The sequence below is a fragment of the Glycine max genome, chromosome 4 (assembly GCF_000004515.6).
Source record: "Glycine max cultivar Williams 82 chromosome 4, Glycine_max_v4.0, whole genome shotgun sequence".
In the NCBI taxonomy this organism is placed as follows: Eukaryota; Viridiplantae; Streptophyta; class Magnoliopsida; order Fabales; family Fabaceae; genus Glycine; species Glycine max.
Window position 1 is genome coordinate 1,467,328 of NC_016091.4, and position 21,824 is coordinate 1,489,151.

The window sequence follows — 21,824 nt, forward strand, 5'->3', positions numbered from 1 at the left end:
CAGTAAGGATTAAAAAGTTGGCTGCCTAAAAGAAAACCAACATAAAGATGTACCCATTAAGTCACGAACAACAATAGGAAAAAAAAAAACATAAAAGAGGAAGCTACACCCTGATTATTATAGTGATTGTATTTACATATATTTTGTTACTGGATATAAGACTGGCCAGTGATATCTAAATCTCTGTCCCCAGTTGAAGGGGGAGGATTGTGTTTGGGCTTGATAGCGTCCTTATCAACGGGGCCATCAGCACTCTGGCTCTCACTTGCCGGTGGCTTTGTTTGTTTCTCCGGTTGCCCTTTCTCGGTACCGTACATTCCACCACCATAGGCACCATGTGTTACCGGCTCCATTCTTGAGATTTGGGGTCCTTCCCCCAGTTTTTGCTTTTCACCCTCTTTCTCCATTGATGACACTTTCACCATCACCTCACTATTCAATTGCCACTCCATTTGATTTGAGGCTGAGTGAGTCCTCCCTTCTCCTCCTTATGTACATCTTCATTGTCACCTTGTATGTTGGACGAGTGTCTTTTTTATTTACGTGGCAGCATATATCCATGCCACGCAACCGATGTTCTCTTTTAAACACTTCATGTAAACACCATATTCTTCCTTTTTATTCCTGTCTTGCACTTACCCTTGTTTTCTTTTCTAGAATTTTTTCGGCTTAGGCCCATCGAAAATTGAACAGTGACCATATTTTGTGGATAGAAAAACTATGACAAATGATATATCCAGTTTCCTTTTTCCTAAGCACACACCCTTTTCATTTTTGTTTAAGCTTTTTACTGTCACAAATACTCTTTATATCCAAAATATCCTTATATCATTATTTCAAAAAATAATTTCCAGAATATAATAATTAAGAATGCAAAATTTAAAACAAGAATTCCGGAATATTAATAATTAATTTTCTGAAATTACTTTCCAAAATACAATTTCAGATTTTTCATTCCAGAAATTACTTTTCAGACTACAAAATTTAAAACAATATAATTTAAAAACGTATTTCAATGAATGTTTGCCATGCAACACTTCCACCTCTTGTTTTTGTCATATCTGCGTAAATATATATTTTAACAAGCTACTTTTAGAGACCGGATCTTATTTCTAGAATGAAAAGTTTAACAACAAAAGCATCTGTAGATACGTTAAATTTGTTTCAAGACATGAAAGAAAATTACTGTGTAGCACAAATAACAATAATCGTAGTGTTTTTAAGGTTACATGTGCACTCAAAGCTAGATTTCCATGGAATTTAAAGAATGTCAAAGTGGGATCAATCATTGTTTGCTAGTTTTTTTTCCCTTTCTTTCTAGAAGTACTCCAAAATGATAATGACATAATGAATTATAGTTAGTATTAATTAAAAAAAATCTTAATGTAAACATCACCAGATGCGCACAATCTCACATCTAAGAAAGTTGAAATTAATAAGCAATTAAGTATGACCGTTAGTTCTGGAAAGTTAATGAAAAATGATAAGTTGTATGCATGAAAACAATTTCAGTTTTAACATTAGCAATCACATTAAAAGATGAGAACACAAGAGAAATCAAAGACGAAAACTTCACTGCTATTTCGTAGTCTCAAGATATAATAACCATTAAATTAATATCTATGGATGTGTTAGTTTTCATGCTTTATACACAAAATTTAACATGGATACCGTGCAAATCAAGTGCCACAGAGCAATCGCAAAGAACATAACTACAAGAGTGATAAGACACTATTTTTATTTGAACAATTTCCTTTGTTACAAAAGAAAGCATATTCAGTGATATTAGAATTTAAAAGTGCTCAAATTCATTGACTTTGTAAGCAGTCATTCCATAATCAATGACACCATGAGATCAATTAGAATTTCTTTATATATAATTGATTTTATTATTAGAAGCCAAAACTAAGTACGAGGAGTCAAAGCAGGAAGAATCGGAAATATATATATATATATATATATATATATATATATATATATATATATATATATATATATATATATATATATTGGCATGCTAACTGCTGGTCCGTCTGGTGTATGAGAAATAGAGTTATTTTTAATGAAGGAGATGTCTTAAAGAGAGCCTCTACAATCAAGGTAGATTATGGGAAAGTGAGTCAACCTTAATTTTAATCAAATTTTATATGTTTGAATTATTTTTAAAATTAAGATAAAATCAATTATGCTGCATAAAAATTATGATTCAGTTGAAGCAAGTAGAAATAATTACTACTTTTATCAAAATGAATTCTCCAGTAATCAATTAAGTAGAATTAATTTCGTTCAAAAATTAATTTTGTTACCGTGAATCCAAACACACACTAAAATAATTACTTGGCAATGGCTCCGTTGGGGTGTTTTAGGATATGATTTTTTGGATTTAAGGACTTGCATATGGGTGGTGTTTTATTGGATCCCCATTCACAAGTCATTTTGCATACAAACTATCTTGTACAGCAGATGTATACCCTGTATTAACATTAGTTTGACAGCAGAGACCTTCTTAATTACATCAGCAGCACCCCAAACACCTGCCCTTTCCGAAAGGTAAACATTAATAATACAATCACAAGGCATAAAAGAATTCCTGCAACTACACATAAATAAAATAACTTAAATATGCAGAGCACATTTGTTGCACTGTTCCTTGATTCCAAATACACTTGACAACCCGAAGGATGAAAAAACCCTAATATTAGAACACTTGATCAAGCAAGGGAGAAAGAAAGTAATACGGCAGCAAGAAATTGAATGGAGGTAAAAAGAAAAAGGGAGTGAAAGAGGAAGAACTTGATGGAGGGGAAGTGTCTCGTTGCCGTGCTCGGGGAATGTACTTAGGAAAATAGGGGAGTGGATATAGCATTTGCCGAAACTATTAACAGGGACTACAGTTTGTCTGGGCCTGTTTTCTTTTCTTTTGAGCTTTGTATCCCGTAGGAAAAAAGGAAGCAATGTTTTGTCCTAATAATAATAATATTATTATTGTTATTATAATAGACGTCATTTCATATTTTACTTCATTCTTATCGCTCAATTATAGATACTTTTATCTATTTATTTATTCTGCCGCCTCGAGAAATGTATATTTAGCATTAAATCATTAACATTCATTAGTCTTACATGTATGATGTACCTAATGCAATCTCCGAAAGTGACATAATATGAATCATGAGAGTTGTAAGTTTAATGATTAACTCAAATACTTACGCAAACCCAATAAATGAGTAAAATGTAATATATGAAGAATACTTTCAGGTCCCACGAGCCGACAAGTATAAACAACTTATTTTCCAATAAAAAATAATTTAAAATAATATATGATGTAGGAAAGAATAATCGTATCAACACGAAATACTTCACATCACTGTGAGGTAAAAGAACTTAAATTAAATAGGTAATAATAAAATGAATTTAATCATAATTAAAATTAAATAATAAATTACTTAAAGATAAAATACGTGTATAAATTTGCTTGAGAGTCGTTAATACAATAAAATTTGCAGTATAATATTCCTCGTGTTATATTTGTCATATTAAATTGGAAAAACATAGGAATGAGGACACCTATTCAGATAATACTACCCCAAAAAAATAATTTTAATAGTATTTCGTGCCATATATTAGCAGCGCTTGTTAGGTATTATCTCTATTCTTAAATTTTAGTTTTTTTAACATTTAATTATTATTTCAAAACTTTGGTTATTTTAGAATTTTAATTAGATGTAATTATGCATTTATTTTTTCAAATATACCTTAAATATGTTGGGCTAATTAAAATGATAAATTAATAACTTAATTTTCACAAACTTGAAAGAAAATGTTCAAGCTCGAAATATAGAGAATAAAGAGAAAAAGTGAATGGTAGCACTGATAAACTCAAATGTAAATGGTAGCAGAGTGATCGGCAACGGGTGAAACCTTAAAGGTGCGGTGAGAAAAATGTGAAAGCTTAAAGGAAACTTGAAGTTTGAAGATAAAAACCTAAATCATGGATCTTGAAGATGGACGATAAAGGAAAATAGTACTTTGTATCAAAAGTAGAAACATAAAGATGAAACCCTGATTTTGAAAGTTAGAATAAAACTTCCTTAACAAATTAAGATTGTATGTTTGGAATGGTAGCGAGTTGAATTCATCATAATTTTGGAAATAATAAATAATTATTTTTATAGTGAACTTACTATGATTTTGTCTTTATAATTTTTACCATCAACCTAAACATACTAGAAGTGTCATCAATAGTATTTTTTTTTTTTAGTTTTATAACAACACTTCCCCTAAGAAAGTGTTCTAAAAAATGATTCAAATTTATCTATTTTTTAAATAAAAATAATAACTTAAATAGGGAAGTGCTCTCAAAGTCATTGTTCTTATTAAAATAAATAAATAACATTTCTTTAGAGGTGCTACTAAAACCTTTACCCTTTGAGGTGAGGAAGGAAGGGAGGGAATGGAAGAGAATAGGGGAAAAATAATACTTCCATTTATCTCACAAGTGTTATTGATACTTCTATCTCACAAATGTTACAAAAACGGTTGTGGATGAAGTCATAAATTAAGGTCACTTTTGTTATAATGTAACAACGATGATGACCTTGAATATCAGCTATTGAGTGCATGTCTTATGAAAAGTGCACTTGTTTTATTTTTCCTCCTTGCTAGCTATAGCTCTTCTAGCAATAGGTTTTATGAGACGCATCTTGCTGGATCAGCAAGGCAACATTATTTTACTGTTTGTGAACATGAATAGATTGCAGCTTCTTCCGATATAGAAGAGGTGCTACCTTTAGGATGGGGACTCTATCTCTAACTAGAGCGCTCATTCCTTGAAATGGAGTCAAACTCTTCTTGAATGGTCAATGGTTTTACAAAAAAATTGAGGTAATTGTTGGAGTAAAAGTGTGAGATGAAATTTACACCGAGTAGAAATGAAAAAATTGATTACCATACAAGTAAGGAGAAAACCCATAAAATTAGTCTTAAGATTTTAAGTTAAAGTGTGTCATCAAATTTCCTTAAGATTTTGGGTTTAGAATAAGAATTGAGTTATTTTTTATTTCCTTTAGTTTTTTATTTTTTTTTCTATTTTTTGTAGTTTTTTTAAATTAACTATTTTTTGTTTTAATTTTTTTATTTTACCAATTTATATATATTAATTTAGAAAAAAATATAATTTATCTAGGATAGCATTTAAGAAAAATACATATATTTAAGTGATCTAATTCTTTTACCTAAACAAATTAAATAAATAAAACATGTTCAATTTTAATATAGAATGAATATAATAATAAAATTAACATTTTTAATTCATAAATCTTGCACTTTTTTCTTATATAAAGAAACTTGGTGAATGATGTTGCTTTAACTTTTATTTTTATTTCTATTGATCTTTTGTGTCTAAATATATTTATGATATTAAAATTAAATGAACCTAAAAATGATAAAAAGATCAAGATAAAGAACTAATTAAATTTCATACATGATGAATAATTACAATGTAATAAAACAAAAGAATGATTTAGTGAAAATAATTAGAGTTATTTAGTGAAAATAAAAAAAGTGATTTTAATTATCCAACTAATAAAATAACAATGTAGTATTAAGAAAAAAGTGTAAAAATTATACAAAATTTTATTTAACAAATTAAGAGAGTTTTTTTTCCTATACTAGCATATAAATAATTAAAAAGAAAAAAAACAATTTTAAAAAACAAACAAAAAAATTCAATTCTCATTCTGAATTGAATTAAAAAAAAAAACCTAATTTAGAAATCGATCCTTGAAGTGAATAGAATCTTGTATTATTGGAATAAATATTTTTTGGGTTGTATTATTTGGATAAATATTTATTTTTATCATTATTTGAGTGAAAAATTCGTTAGAAGGCACCCAGTGATTCCTAAAAGTGCTTATCCGTGGTAGTTGGCTTTACTTAAAACAATAAACGGGTCATTATATAGCAGTATTACACTGTAACCAAAGCACATTAACATGAATTATCATACATGATCAGTTTACAATGTAAGTCGATCCTAATTAAAAGGACTATGGAACAGTTTTTCAGCAATGTCTGCCAAGAAGATTAATAATAGTTTCAGTTTTATTGACGGAATATTTAAGCCTCTATTTGGTTAAAATTAATTAACCCCCGAATTTCAATTTCAACCTCATAAGTTGAACAAGAAATACTTTTCTGCGAACAACAATTAGCTTAGCCCCTTTAATTTTCTTATGCACAAAAAAGGCTCGCTGGCTGTTTGACTTCAAGATTATTTTCCGGATATTTTGGAGGATTATTGATTTCCACATAATCTTGTTCGAAAAGCGTATAATCTTCTTGGACTACACATTTTGAAGATCAAGTATTTCGAGTTCCAAGGGATGGCAATATCTGTGTAATTACAACCAACACGCGTTAAACCAATAGAAAAATTAGAGAATCGCGAGGAAACCTATGAATCATTTAAGATTCCACTTCATCCATATCAGACATTACAGGAGAAACCACGCCGACGCACGCGGTTGTTTACATGATTGTGCACCAAGTTGTATTAGTGACAGCTGGTTAATTAGCTATATATAGTAGCTAAATATATGTTTTCTTCAAAAAGAGAAAAAAAAAAGTTTAATGATATTTTTTTCGTTAATGAAGTGAAATAAAATAAGAAAAATGTTAATCAATACCCTTAAAATATTACTGGTTAAGGAGTGAAAAAAAACTATCGGGGTGAGGAAATCGAGTGATTATAAATGTAATTCAAATATAATCTTCAATAAAAATTATTATATATTAATTCCTTAGCAAATAGGACCCATAAAATGCATAACAATAGACTAAAAAAAAAAAGAAAGAATATAAAATGATTAACAAAGTATTTTTTGATTTTTCTTTCATTGCATCAAAATTTTGATATTTGAGAGAGGTACTGAATAGAAGAAGCTAGAATAGTTTCTTTTACATTACTCTCCCTTATTATTAACTACTAACAAGAAATTTGATAAAAACAAGAAACTAAAATAGTACTTCCTCTGCATTCCTATACAGAGACTCAATTACTTAATTCATTAATACTAGAAAAATATTAATTTAATGGATAACATTAAATTTATTTTAAATTTATAACTTTTTTCAAATTATTCTTAATATTAATACTTTTATCTATTTACATGATTTGTTAATATTTTTTTTTCTTTTTTTCTAATGAAAAATATTTTTTTAAAAAAATATTATAGATTGAATCTTATAAAAGAGTATAAATATAATTTTAAAACTAATCATTATAAATAGGATGGAGGAAGTAGTTTTTTTTTTCCTTAGAGGGGAAAACAAGCTAGCTAGGCGACTGTGTCTATGTCTTCGTGTGCACGTGTATTTACAGAAACTAAGCATATAATGTGACAGAGAAAGATTTAAAAATTTTGTTGAATAAATTATTGTAGTAAAAGGTACATAAATCATTCTAATTGATGATAATTCTATTACACACATATGATATCGGCCATATAAATACTTGAAGGAAATCCCTTGACGCTCACCAAAACACAAGAAACTTCTCTCTCTCTCTCACTTTGGCAGTTGGCACCAAATAGAAACATGGTAGGCGTTTTCCGGCGCTCCCTTTCTTTCCCAAACAAAAATCCCAACCGTCCATCACAACAGAAACCGCACATATCACACCACATCAGGTCCATCAGTCTTCCGTGCAGATCTCACCCTCTGATCTCAGAGATCAAAGACGAGATCAACGACCTCACCAGCTGGGCCTCCACCTCAAAGTCCAATCCACAAACACACACAACCATTTCCCACGGTTTAACCCTTCTCAAAGACACACACGAAACCCTTCAACACATCCTCCAACTCCCTCAGACTCTAGAAACCCTCCGAAGCCACCCTCTCTGGGTCGAGAAGCTTCTAGAAGACTTCCTCCGCTTCGTCGACGCCTTCGGAATGTTCCAAACTTCCATCATGTCTCTCAAGGAAGAACACTCTTCCGCTCAGATGGCCATACGAAAACGCGACGAGTCCAGGGTTGTCGCCTACGTAAAGGCTAAGAAGAAAATTTCCAAGGAAATGGAAAAGCTCGTGTCTGTCCTCCGATGTGTTCACGTCACACAACATCAGCAACATTCCACGCTGCAGGTTCCATCTTCCGTTGTGGACGCTCAACTGAGACACGTCATCGCGGATGTTATGAGCGTGACTGTGTCCGTTTCCGTTGCGCTGTTCAACGGGATTGGAGTGTCGTTTGCGTCACGAAGGTTGTCGTGGACGCAGATGGTGAGGTTGTCGAGAAACGGTGGGAGGGAGAATAATAATAAGGAGCATGAAGGCATTGAAGAGCTTCGAAATGGGGTGGGAATGGAAAGGCTTCAGAATCTGAAGAAGAAGGGTGATGAAGAGGTGAGGTTGGTTCTGAAGAAGATGCGGGATTTGGAGGAATGTGTATGTGGCATCGAAACTGTTACCGAGAAAGTTTTCAGAGCTTTGATAAACTCTCGGGTGGCGCTGCTTAACATTCTTACCCTTACACAGTAGATACTTCTTGTATTTTTTTTTAATTAAAAATTATTTTTTTGAAGAAAAGATATTAGTAACAAACTTCATTCTTTTTCTTTTTTTATAAGAAAAGTATTACACAAACCGCTCAACAGTATCAGCGGATGGCACAAGGATGTGTGTTACTGTTGGGTGCGCTGTGTATCACTCTTCTTTTTATAATGTATCTTCCTCCTCTTATCTTTTAACGCCATATATACGCATACGAAAATTAGAAAATTTCATCATGCTCATCTTCATGTAAACACACGCGTGTATGAAGAAAACAGTATATTTGATTGAATAGCGTTACACAGAAGAAGAACATCATGTATCATATTGGCTGTCTTCTTGGATAACCTTCGATATGTTGACCGTATTGAATATTAATGTGTTTTAATTTTTTTTTAATAGATAGATGTTAATTTGTTACTTTTATTATAAATATTAGTTGGAACGATTAGAATCTCCCATTCCTCTCTTTTTACTTTTTTTTCTTCTCCTTTTATTCTTTTCTTAATCACTGTGTGATTAACCTTTTATCTTTTTAATATTGTAAGTTAATTCTCAGAGTTTTCTCATTTATTTATTTTCGAAGCTATTTTTCCGGAATTTTTGTGAGGATTGAATGTTTGAATCTGAATAAACTCATTTGAGGATGGACAATAATTTTTGTTTTGGGTAAGTAACCACAGTTAGACTCTACCATGTCATTGATTCATGTGCTGGTGATTTATAGTACCATAATATTTATAAAACGGGAAAGGTTCGTTATATAATAAATATTGTCCATAGGTATTTGGAGGAGCGCATACTTTAATTAAACCCGATAGACAATTCAGTTTTTTTTTCCTCCTTTTGATGTAGAATATTACGTGCATTTCTCCATTGTATTGTAGACCACTAGAGCAAACACTTAGACACGCAAATAAATTTAATTGAGCATGTCTCAAGAACTTATTAGCCACATGTTTAACACCCTGGCTCCCAAACCCCAAAGAGTAATTAAGACCATCTTCACGTAGGCAAGTCCCTTTTTATATAATAATATAAATTAAATTTATTTTCAACTTTACATGCATTATTTAGGAGTATAGGAATAAGATTCCCTTTAATACAAGAAAAGAAAAGATGGAAGTTGCGAGTAGCCATTAGACGCACATGGCATGTTGACGGTTCTTAAATACGAAGAGGACATGAAGTGATGACAACCAAACTTAATTAGCCCCAATGCCTAAATCTGCAAAGGATTAAAAGGTAGCACGTTAAGCCTACCATCACCATTTGAAAATAATTAGAGCACACATGATTTCTTAAGCACAGCTGAACATCGGGCTACTGGGTTGTTGTTCTTAATCATTATGATTATTTTATTTTAGGCTTATGATTTCATATAAATTATTATTTATCTTTACCACCGATGAGTTATTATTATGATTAATTTTTCGAATTCGCTAATGAAAACTTGAGGCACACTTTAAAGAATTAAAAATAAAATTATGATATATTGAAAACTAAAAAACATTTAAAAGTTTAAAGTTTAATATTGTAATTTAAAATATTATTAATCCACCTTAACTTAGTATCCTTCATTTTTTTATTAATCCAAAAGAAAGAAAAACTTTTATTTTAAAGATAGGTACTTCGGAGCGTTCTCAATCATTTCTTTTTATATATGTATGTGCACTTTCAAATCATTCGTTCATTATTGGGACTGTTGCTCAAGAAAATTAACATTTCTTTTTCTTCTAATCATTGGTCCTGCTTCCTCTTGGTCCTCAACTTGTGTAATGAAAATGAATTATCCACCGGCACAGACAGCCCATCTTTGCTCATGACAGTATGGGATAGGCCGGCCTCCTTCTAGCAGGCCCAATTCTCTAATCACAAGGTAGTGTGGTCCCTCTTAATCTTTTTGTGTTAGTTGCAACTGTTCTAAAATGTGGTTATACTTTCATCATCAAAAATAAAATTGTGGTTATACTTTAAATATCTACGTGAATTATGCTTTGCTTTGAATATAAGTGGTCAAAAGAGAGGGGTCAAAATTCAAATCCTACCCTTCAAAGTGTTCTACATGATTCTTTTAGGCATAATTTTATGGTTAAATTAGTCAGTAAATCATCACAATATTATTAAATTTTTAACTACATCTTTATAATTTAAAATTTTCATTAAATCCTTATAATATTACAATTTTATAATTAAATTCCCATCACTTAATACTAGTAGGCGTTTGAATAATTATATATATAAATAAACATTTTTATTTATCTTCATATTAATTTATGAATAAAATATTAAATAAAAAATAAATACTATTAATGTCGTCTCAACAGTATATATATATATATATATATATATATATATATATATATATATATATATATAACTTTGGATGATTATTAAGAACGGGATTTAAAATTATTGTCAACATTTATGTATAGTTAGCTAATATGATATGGTGGAAGGCTTATAATTAAATGGCATCGGCCACAAAGTATATATCCATTTGAAATTTCCACCTACTCTTATTATTGTCTTTGCGACAAAGGAATTTTATCTTAAACTAAAAAATGACACACCCTAATTATTTTTCAACTTGGAGAATATGAGTGGTGTAAATGGGCACGAGAACATGCTAGACTTAAATATATATATATATATATATATATATATATATATATATATATATATATATATATATATTGCTGCAAACCTAAATATTGGATATATCTATTACGCTACATTTTCATTTCAAACATCAAAGTCCATGTGAAATTTAACTGAAAAAATTGTTAGCATGACAATGTTATAGAATATCAACCAATTTGGATGATAATTAATTTTTATCGAAAATTTTTTAATCATATTTTTTATTTACAAAATTTAAATTCAAGTTTTTAATTACTTAAATAGACTGAACTTAATTTCCAACCAATGGTCATGTTGTTAAATAAATCTAGTTAAATAGATCTATTTAAAGTGTGGTGCTTAATACAAGCTTGAAATATTTGTAAGACCCCTCATATGAACCTTCGTCATTTAATTTAAACCACATAAAGAATCAATAATGGTACCCCAAGAAAGAGGTCGTGTAACTTCAAGTTAAAAATCTAATTTTTCTTTCCCTGCCGAGTCATTTTTCTCTATATTCATTATTTCCTTTGAACGGTAACACAGTGAACCTTGTCTTATTTTCGAAGTTCTAGTTCACGAGATCTACATTGAACTCTCTTACATGAAGAAATATTTATGAAAGGCAATTAGATCCTAGCAAAATATATTTTCCTTTTAAAAAAAATCTTATTTTCCTATGGATCTTCCAGTTTTATATCCCTTATTATTAGGTGGAAGATTTCTAATAGGATTTAGACACATTGAATACTTGCTATTGAGATCCAATTAAACGTTGATGCATCTGGAACCATGCAATAATATATTAAAAAGGAAAATAATAAGTAGAAAACATCTATATTCTTATAAAATCAATATTTAACTCAAAATCAATTCTCTTAATTCCTAGCATGAACGAAACCAACTACACTCATAATCAAGGATTCCATTTTAAATTTCAAATTTACTGAGTTTTGATATTCCTGCTTCCTATTTTTGGCGTGTCTTTAAAATTTGTTTGGTACTGTGAGGACAATTTACTGCATAATGTAATTATTTTTTTGACACTGACATGCATGCCATCAGTTCAGCGTCACACTCATACGACAAAATTATCATTTTGTTTAAAATTGCTTAAGTTTTGCAAAAGGAACACGCATAAAAAAGGGGAGAAATTTGGTTCATACTAAAATTTATTTATCATTTATATAAGAAAAGAGAAAAATAAAATGAATCTAAGTATAATAAATACTATAATGTAATAAAAAAGAAAAAAATAATAAATACCAATAAAATATATAATATATAAAAATATTTATATATCATTACTAGTAGAAAAGAGATAACCCGTTAAAATAACAAGAGGAATATAGGTGAGCTCCTTCCACATAATGCTTGTTTTTTTTTAGTATGGAGTGAGTTTGTTTAAATTTTTTTTTAAAATTTTTAAAGTAAGTGTTTTTTATATAAGTATTTTTTTAATAGGTTGATAGAATTTTTTTTTAAAAAAAAGTAATTTTTTTAAACAAAAATAATTTAGATAAATATACTAAAAAAATAAAAAAAATTATTATTTTTATAAAACAAATACTTATTTTAATAATTAAATTTAAGCTGATTATTAGAAACACTATTAAAAATATATTTTATTTCAAGGTAAATTAGGACAACATGGTATAAAGTTATGATTGTCTGTAAAAACGACTCATCCCCACCAAACCAGGATGAAAAATAGAACTCTAACGACTTTATCTACTGACAATGACCCACCAAAAAAGCAAAATGTGCCTCTAAGCAAATTACAATTTCCGAATTATCTGCCTTTTATCATACGTATGTCACATATATATCAATGCATTTAGTAGCAGACTTTCACCATGTTTCTGTCGGACTAGGTGTTTGGGATTGGTATTCGAGGTTCTCTAGATTCATAACATAATTCTGCGTACGTCTGTGTGCGGATTTTATAATATATATATTTTTTATTTAGAAATGACTATGACTTTTCTTAGAATTAGGATATGGCAATTGGCACGATATAGCAGCAAGAGCATTGTTGTTCTATATATTCGGTCCAGAGTAAGTGTAGAGTAGTTTCCACATCAGAAAAAGAACAAGGGCACTATTAGAAAAACACTTAAAGAGAAAGCATACACATGCCTACCACACTCAACGCGAGTTGGAATTCCACCCACAACTTTCTTTTCATGTAAAGACAAATTTAATTTCCCATCAAGGGCAAAGGGCGTGCGTTGGAAACTTTTTTTTTTTTCTAATTATAATAGCTTTGCTCCCATTTTCATCCTCCCACCTTCATCACCTTCATCATATTGCCTCGATACCAACCCCTCAAAAATTCCCTATGGCGTCATAATAGTTCACTTTGAACTTAATCAAGTGAAATGATAACGTATGATCGACCAAAAAGCTAGGGAATTCTTGCCTTTTACCTTTGGTGAACAATCATTAGTATTAATAGTCAAGTTGAAAGTTGCGCAAATTTAACGAAGTCCGGTTGCAACGGCAATGGATAGTTACCACGGTTTTCCGAGTTCCGACTCTCAATGATTAGACATCAAATGTTATTATCTCTCTCTCTATATATATATAAAGAAATATCATATTTTAGTGTACATAGTTTTATGTTCATTTTATTTTTAGAATTACGTCTATAAATTATTATTTTATCTTTGTAATTATGTTTATAAATTATTTACTAATTTCTATTATCTTAAAAAAAATGAAAAAAAACAGTTAGGCACGGAGTGCCGGTTTTCTCTTAGTTTTTTTTATAAAGAAATCACTATTTTTTTAAAATAAAAGTCTGCTTTTAATTTTCTAAATTTTATTAAATCTTTTAAAGAAATCGTTATTTTTTAAAAATTTATCAATTTTCTATTTCAATTTTCTCTTCTCGGATAATTATATATAAAGAGAATATGATATTTTGGTGTACACATTTTTATGTCTATTTTATTTCTATAATTACATTCATAAATTATTATTTTATTCCTATAACTACATTTATAAATCACCTACTAATTTTTATTATCTTTCTTTTTATTTAAAAAATATAAAAAAAAACAGTTAGGCGCAAAATGCTTGTTTTCTCCTAGTAAATTCATAATGACTTGACGAATAGATTTTTTAGGAATAAAAAAAATCTACAACCTGACTTAGGGTTAATTAGTCTTGTAGTTAGATTAAGACATTGAAGTTTGCAGAGATGTTTTGAATCTATACGAAGATAAAGAGTCAAAGATTTTAACGATGGTGGTTATTAAAAATTAGTTAAATGATTTTATTACTTTTGAAATCAACATAGATAAAAATATGCTTAAGTACTCTTACAATTACATTTTTTTTGGTTGATAACTACAAATTTTGGGTGATATCATAAATCTGGATTTAACACACTAACTTGATGCCACACACTAGGACAACTAAAAGTGAAGTCACACAAATGAGGGCATTAAGAATATGTTTCTTTTTTTTTTAATACGAATGACATTTCATAAAATTTATAATTTTACACTTGATGCTAAGAAGTAAGAAGCTTTTTGCAAGAGACCATACATACTCTCTACTATACTAATCTTGTTTGAGTAATATTACCATGAACAATTTTTTCCCCTCTTTAATTATATATTTAATGCAACAAATGCACAAAGCTTAAAGTTAAATTGTCAATTAAGTTGATTTTGCATGTGTACTCATAAAAAATTAAGTTGATTCAAGCGTTTGACATCTCACCCTTTAAGTGTTCATACCTTTTTTTTATATATCTTAAAAGATATAAAAAAAACATATTTAAAACATCACTACTAAGGAAACATTTAGATTATTTTTTTATATTATAATTTGGCTATTTAGTGGTTGAAGTAAAAATTCATTGCCTAAAGTTATTTTATGCATACAATTTTTATGATTTTTTATTCATAAAAGTTTTATGATTCTTACATCTCTCCACTGTACATACATGCAAATTTAATGATAAAGTTGTTTTTTTTTAATTAGAATTTGTAATAAAATTATTTCTGCATGTCACGAATAATTGAAATTAAACTTATTTAAGAAGAGGATGAAAATATGTAGGATTTGGATAGGGTTGTATAGTATCCGATCCCATATTTTCACAAGTAGTAATTTTAATCTTATTTTCATATAGATCGAGTATTTATATATTTATATTTGGATCCGCAGTTTATTTATGTATAAGGTTAATAATTATATATTAATAAAAAAATTGCATAAAACATCTACTATAATAATAATAATAATTCACTTTTAAATAATTTAAATATAACATTAAAAGCATACACACATAATATTAAAAATAAATAAACATAACATTAGTTCATTCAAATTCAATTCATAAATAAATGAAATTACAAAGATAATCATCTAACATAACGATTGTTAAGTTAATATTCTAATCGTTTAACAAAAGATATAATTAAAGGTTTAAAGTTTTTTACTCTGGAATAATCATGCAACATAATAATCTTGGGTTTTCAACTCTTTGATAATGATATTAGCGGAGATTAAAAACTTTGAGTATTAGTCATAAAAATATAATTATTTTTCACAGAAAATTTTGTATAAATAACATATATATATATATATATATATATATATATATATATATATTTGGAGTGGGTATTATAGTAGTATATATGCATAAATTTATGGATTTATACCCGTCTCTACCCGGTCTCTCAATATTACGGACAATTATTCATTCCATTTGTAGATATTTTTGTGGAACCAATTTAGGTACACTTTTTCATCGAATTTATAATTTTCACTAACTGATAATCACGTTTTTTACAAAATGTGATAATGATTTTAATTTGATGAACAAAAGACACGAAGGTGAGTTGTACAAAAGATTAAAAGAAAAAAAAAAAAAAGAGAGAAAAACAGCATGTAGATCAAGTTTTTCCTTATGGTGATTTACTTAAAAAGAGTTATTGTCGTTTCCTTTTTCCAGCAAATATTCCAGTGAATTTGAATGCATCTAACGGCGATGACTGTGCTGTGAGTCGAGTTAACTTAACTTACCTTGTTAGAATGCACATGCAATAACAGTGGAATTGAGGACCATCCGTGCAAAAAAACTAAAAAAACCACAGCAAAGAGACGTTAGATGCGCTACCCGCCACTTTATTATCACATTGCACTTAGCGGTCCACTCCTAGCTTAATTATCGAACTGACCAATTAACACAAAACGCTTTTCCAAATCAACTTCACTATAACCGATTCGTTCCACCATTCCAAACGTCACAAATATTTAAGAACCTGGAAATCACACTCTTTTCCACCAAGCGTTAGCGTATACTATAATCTAATTTTATTTTGTTTTTCGGTTTGGGGTTCCTAGCCGGTGGTGACTCGTCGGAACCATCATGGGCTGCAACACCTCGAGACTTGACCGGCTACCGGCGGTGGCACTGTGCCGTGACCGTTGCAAGTTCTTGGACGACGCGCTTCGCCAAAGCTACGCCCTCGCCGACGCACACGTGGCACACATGGAGGCCCTCAAAACACTTGGCCACGCTCTCCTCTGTTTCTTCGACGGTTTCGAGGATTCCGACGAAACTAATGTCCCAAATAAGGAAACCAAAGTTCCTGTCGCCACGAAATCTCCACCCCCTCACTCCCCTTCTTCCTTTAGTTCGGACTCAGACGACGCACACGTGCTTTTGCATTCCGAATCAGAAACCGAAGACGCAGAAAAAGAAGAGTTCCAATTGTTCACTCACGCGCGTTATGACTACGCTCACTCGGCTCGTTACCCCCCGTTTTCTCCGCCGCGTGGCTATTCCGGCTCGAAGCCGCCGTCTCCGCCGCCTCCTTCCGGCTCCGCCTGGGATTTCCTTAACTTCTTCGAGCCGTACGAGAAGTACCACGTGCCTTATTTTCCTGGCGGCGGTGACGCTGACGTGGCCGAGAATGAAAAGGGGAAGGTTGAGAAACGTGACGGGTCTAAATCTAAGGAGGAAAATGGAGAAGCGAAGAAAAAGAAGGGTGATTCGAAGGAGAAGAAGGTGGTTTCTGAGAAAGCGGAAGTTGTATTAGTTTCAGAGCAATGTAGTGACTCTGCGAAAGGTTTCTCTGAGGCAGTGAAAGAGATTCAGATTCTGTTTGAGAAAGCGTCGGAGTCGGGGAACCCCGTTTTGGAGATGCTGGACGCTGGGAAACTCCGTTACCATCGAAAATTTGACCTCAACCCGGGTAAGTATGGTGGTGCATGTGTTTTTTTCTGTTAATTTATCGTTAATTTTTCAAGTGTTTGTGGTTGGTGAAACTAACGGAAAAGTGTGAGATATTCGGGATCAGTTTCGTGCAAGATGATGCATGTGTTTACTCCCTCAAGTCCTCTTGGGGTTAGATGCATGAAATCCTCGGTTGGGCGGAGAATGGGATCTGGGTATGAAGGAGACAAGGATCTCACTTACGCCAATCTCTGCTCTACTCTGAAAAAACTATGTATGTGGGAGAAGAAGCTGTATCATGAAGTCAAGGTATAAACTTCTATTTTTCTTTTTAGTTTGCTTCCTCCTGAGTATGTACAAAGGGTTACTTAGTCTTTTGAAATATAGCAAACTAAATAACTAAGTATATTGGAAAAACCCAACTCTCATTTTGACCAGAATAACTTAGGCATACCTCACATTACAGGCCGGTTTTATGGAGATGAGTTAGATCTATTATGGAAATGTATTGTTCAGGCACTACACCTAAAAATGATATATTGGGAAAAATTCATGTTTTACATTGACTAAAAATAGTGCATAATGAGAGCTTATAAATTTTATAAGTCAGTTTTGTGAGGAAGAGTAAGGCTCAAAATTAAAGAAAATGAAATGTGTCTTTTACCTGTTGACTATCCCTAATTGACTTTTTTTTTTTTTTAAGGCTGAGGAGAAATTGCGTATGCTTCATCAGAAGAAGTGTAAGCAGTTGAGACGTATGAAACAAAAGGATGCCGATGCACAGAAAATTGATTCTGTTCAAACTTTCATTGGGATTTTATCTACAAAAATGAAAATTTCTATCCAAGTAGTTGACAAGATATCTATTACAATTAGTAAGTTGAGAGAAGAGGAGCTGTGGCCGCTGATCTACAGGTTTATTCTCACGTAAGTCGTAACTAATTTCTTGCCAAATTGTTGTTTGAGCCTCTGTAGTCGGCAGATACATCATACAGCCATGATCTTGAGCCATAATAAGTGCGTTTCTATTATTCACCTTTTATGGAAAGGTTTGAAAATTGGATAGCTAAGAATTACGGTAGTAATTTTACTCTTGAAGGCCGTTATCTTGTTTTTTAGTCTGCAGCATACAGTGTATAATCTTATACTATTATTGGAATGATTAGTATGAGCGTGAAGACAATAACACCATATTATTATTGCATTAGAACAGAAGCATACCATCTTCTGTATCAACTGAACTGATTGTTCTTTTCCTTCCATTTTATTTCTTTTCCATCCTTCACTTGCTGATGATTATCCTTGTATGGAAAAGGTTTCTCGGAATGTGGAAAGATATGCAAGAATGTTACAAATGCCAATATCAGCAAATTGTTGAAGCCAAAACTTTAGATGCCTTATCGTTAAACACAAAGCCTGGCAATGCTCATATTGATGCAACAATAAAACTCAAATCTGAGGTACAGAAATGGAATTTGAGCTTCTTAGATTGGATTCACGCCCAGAGGTCCCATGTGAAAGCCTTGAATGGTTGGCTGGTAAGATGTCTATTATACGAACCCGAAGAAGTACCCGATGATTCAACTCCCTTCTCACCTAGCAAGATTGGGGCACCACCTGTGTTTGTGATCTGTCACAAATGGTCAAGGGCAGTGGATAATCTCTCAGAGAAGAATGTAATTGAAGCCGTAAATGGGTTCATGCTACGAGTGAACGAGCTCTTGGAAAAGCATATTTTAGACCTTCAACAAAAACTAACATTGGACAAAGAATTTGAGAGAAAGGTGAAAATGTTGGAGAGGGAGGAGCAAAAGATGCACAAAGTGATGCGGGCTCATGAGAGGAAGATGGTTACAGTTGGCAGAGAAGAATCTGATGCACTTTTACGTGGAGATGCTGTGCATCACGCTGATATCGTTGATTCTACTAACCTACAATCAAGTTTGAAGCAGATCTTTGGTGCCATGGAAAAGTTCACAGACTCCACTGTTCGCTTATATGAAGAACTTTGTCAACAAATTAAGCAAGAGGATCATGTTTTGGGAGAAACCAACAAAATTAGCTAGCTTTACACTTTTTAGATTGGATGAATTTTGTAGGATTGAAGTTATCAGAATTTTCTGAACCTAATTTTTATGTATACAGCATCTCAAAGTTTCTTCCGGGAAACATTTGTTAAATTTTCGGGGACTTGTTTTTCACATTCCTTTTTTTTTTTTAACTTGGACACCCCCCGACATTTTTATATTTTTTTTCCAAAAAGATTCATTCTCAGAATCTAATTTTAAAACATATTTTTAGATGTTGGTGCAGGATCTAAAATTCGGTGTCTCGAATAAATTTATTACAATTCAGAAACTAAATTTGGAAATGTGTTCTAGAAAGCTATGAAAGCACCAAACATAAGTTTCCCACTTCCCAGATGTATTCAATACATTCTAAAAGTCTTAAAATTCTAACACTTGGAAACCGTTCCTTTGTTTTTTCCACTGCCTAATGATGAAGTTGTTCAAGCTCGCAAAGGAACAGATAATTATTCTTGCCGTAAGTTGAAATGTCTACTCCCTTCTTCAAACTCGCTCTGTAGTCCTTTTATATCCAAGCTCTGTTAGCTTCATGTGCCTACCATAAACTAAATAAATCCAAAAAAACAATCGTAGAATGAAGCATACATTCACACTTTTGCCTTCAACATGTAATGACCGAGGATACACATGCCAGGCACCTTCATATATTCTATAATTTCTTTTTATTTCTCAACATCGTAACATACTTATATTTTTTTTCTTTCTCAATCTAAATGTAAATTAGCACTAATGCTCTTTCTTTGGATATAGTATCAAGTGAGAAGAAAAGAAATAGAAAAATAAAAGACCTGTTATTTGGATTAATGAAATTATGGAATGAAACAAGAGGTAACATAAAAGCACCATTTTATCATTAAAAAAGTCTTATAATAATGAACAAAAATTATAATACATGGACAAAATTGTAAGTGCATGCTTAGTAGATTAATATTGTGATAAAATCTGCTCCCTTTCACGCATGGGATCGGAGGAAAGATTTTCATGAGACTCAATTTTATTCTCACTCTTATTTCCCTGCAAAAAGGCAACTGAAATATTTCTTATCCCTGCCATTTCAATTCCATCTATTTCCCTCCCTCATATTTCAGTCAAAACATACGTAGTGCAAGTGTACACGGATTATTTTTCACATGTAATAAAATACAAAATCGCCTCCTTCCTTTAGAGTGCGTTTGAAACAAATGATAAAAATAATATTAAAAAGAAATTTTATATTTTTTTTTTTAGTAAAACCCACATTTTTTACACTTTATCTTTTATTTCTATCTTTTTTATTTTTATCTTTACCAAACACACCTTCAATATTTGTTCCTTCTTTGTCGGGCCTACTTCTTGAGTTTTGTCCATTTGTGTGTCTCCTATTCTAAATACTACTTTTTTTTTCCTGAATACTTCTAAAACCACTGTAAGTTCTAGAACTGTTAGTTTTCAAAATGTTATAAAACAAATCATTTCTAAAATGTATTAACTATATTTTTTTAACTAAATTCTAGAAATTCTATCCACAACAAAAAAATGAATTTCGGAAATTGATTTTTTTTTAAAATATTTTTTAAAGAAAAACAAATACTGAATAAGGCGTATAATAAAAAGGAAAAGCAATCTATTTTTTTTCAAGAACCATGATATTCTTAATTCAAAAGTAATCTATTTGTTCTTTTTTTTATTTTGTGCTTTTGGAATACAAATTTATGTATTTAATTAATATTTTGATTTTTTGAACAATAAACTACTATTTAATTATGTATGGTAAACTGATAAAAAATCAACTTCTACCAAAAACACTTTAAGGAGGCATTTGGTACATGATTTTATTTTTTATTTTTGTAGGAATCTTAAAATAAAAAATTATGATTCTCATATTTGGTATGCAATTAATAAAAAAGATTGTTAGGAAATTATGATTTTTGGAAATCAATTTTAATTCATTTTTCTGCAAAAATATTCTTGGGGCCAAGAATACAACTTTCTCCAGTGAAAGGAAAGTTTTACTTACATATTTTACGGGAATCATGATTCTCAAGAATCCATTTTTCCAAGAATCATGCTTTCAAGGTAAGAAAAAACTTCTCTCCTACTAAATGTAAAATTTTTAAACTTAGAAGACCATGCTAAAACCAAAATATAAAATGAGGAACCAAACATATATTTTAACCTATAATTTAAGTCAATTAATTTTTTTTATGTATAGTTGTTTATTTTTTTTACAATATTAACTTATACTGTTAGGCCATAGCATACACCAAATGGGAGTGCTTTACATTTCATCGATGATTATCATCGGCGTACAAAACTACCAAGTTAGAGATTAGAGATATTAACAGATGATATTTTTCCACATCAAACTAATATCCACCAAT

General features: G+C 30.8%; 3 protein-coding genes across 3 annotated transcripts; 2 read left to right on the forward strand and 1 right to left on the reverse strand.

Moving 5' to 3' along the window:
- Positions 1-146: 146 nt before the first annotated feature.
- On the reverse strand, positions 147-452 carry LOC100788468 (uncharacterized). The gene has a single exon (XM_003523109.3). It carries the CDS (start codon positions 450-452, stop codon positions 147-149), a length of 306 nt encoding a protein of 101 aa, XP_003523157.1.
- A 7,144-nt stretch (positions 453-7,596) lies between these two features.
- LOC100814865 (uncharacterized) lies at positions 7,597-8,541 on the forward strand. The gene has a single exon (XM_003523485.1). The coding sequence runs from the start codon at positions 7,597-7,599 to the stop codon at positions 8,539-8,541; it is 945 nt and encodes a 314-aa protein (XP_003523533.1).
- A 7,807-nt stretch (positions 8,542-16,348) lies between these two features.
- On the forward strand, positions 16,349-19,557 carry LOC100815394 (protein ALTERED PHOSPHATE STARVATION RESPONSE 1). Its single transcript, XM_003523486.5, has 4 exons — positions 16,349-17,396; positions 17,502-17,686; positions 18,081-18,304; positions 18,693-19,557. Exons 1-4 carry the CDS (start codon positions 16,568-16,570, stop codon positions 19,441-19,443), a joined length of 1,989 nt encoding a protein of 662 aa, XP_003523534.1. The 5' UTR covers positions 16,349-16,567; the 3' UTR covers positions 19,444-19,557.
- The last annotated feature ends 2,267 nt before the right edge of the window (positions 19,558-21,824 follow it).

What these genes read in the sequence shown, in the direction of transcription:
- LOC100788468 (XM_003523109.3), bottom strand. Translation starts at nt 452, where the DNA reads ATGGAGTGGCAATTGAATAGTGAGGTGATGGTGAAAGTGTCATCAATG.
- LOC100814865 (XM_003523485.1), top strand. Translation starts at nt 7,597, where the DNA reads ATGGTAGGCGTTTTCCGGCGCTCCCTTTCTTTCCCAAACAAAAATCCC.
- LOC100815394 (XM_003523486.5), top strand. Translation starts at nt 16,568, where the DNA reads ATGGGCTGCAACACCTCGAGACTTGACCGGCTACCGGCGGTGGCACTG. An exon ending in AGCTGTATCATGAAGTCAAG is followed by an intron (nt 17,687 to 18,080) that starts GTATAAACTTCT and finishes TTTTTTTTTAAG; the next exon opens with GCTGAGGAGAAATTGCGTAT. An exon ending in ATCTACAGGTTTATTCTCAC is followed by an intron (nt 18,305 to 18,692) that starts GTAAGTCGTAAC and finishes TGTATGGAAAAG; the next exon opens with GTTTCTCGGAATGTGGAAAG.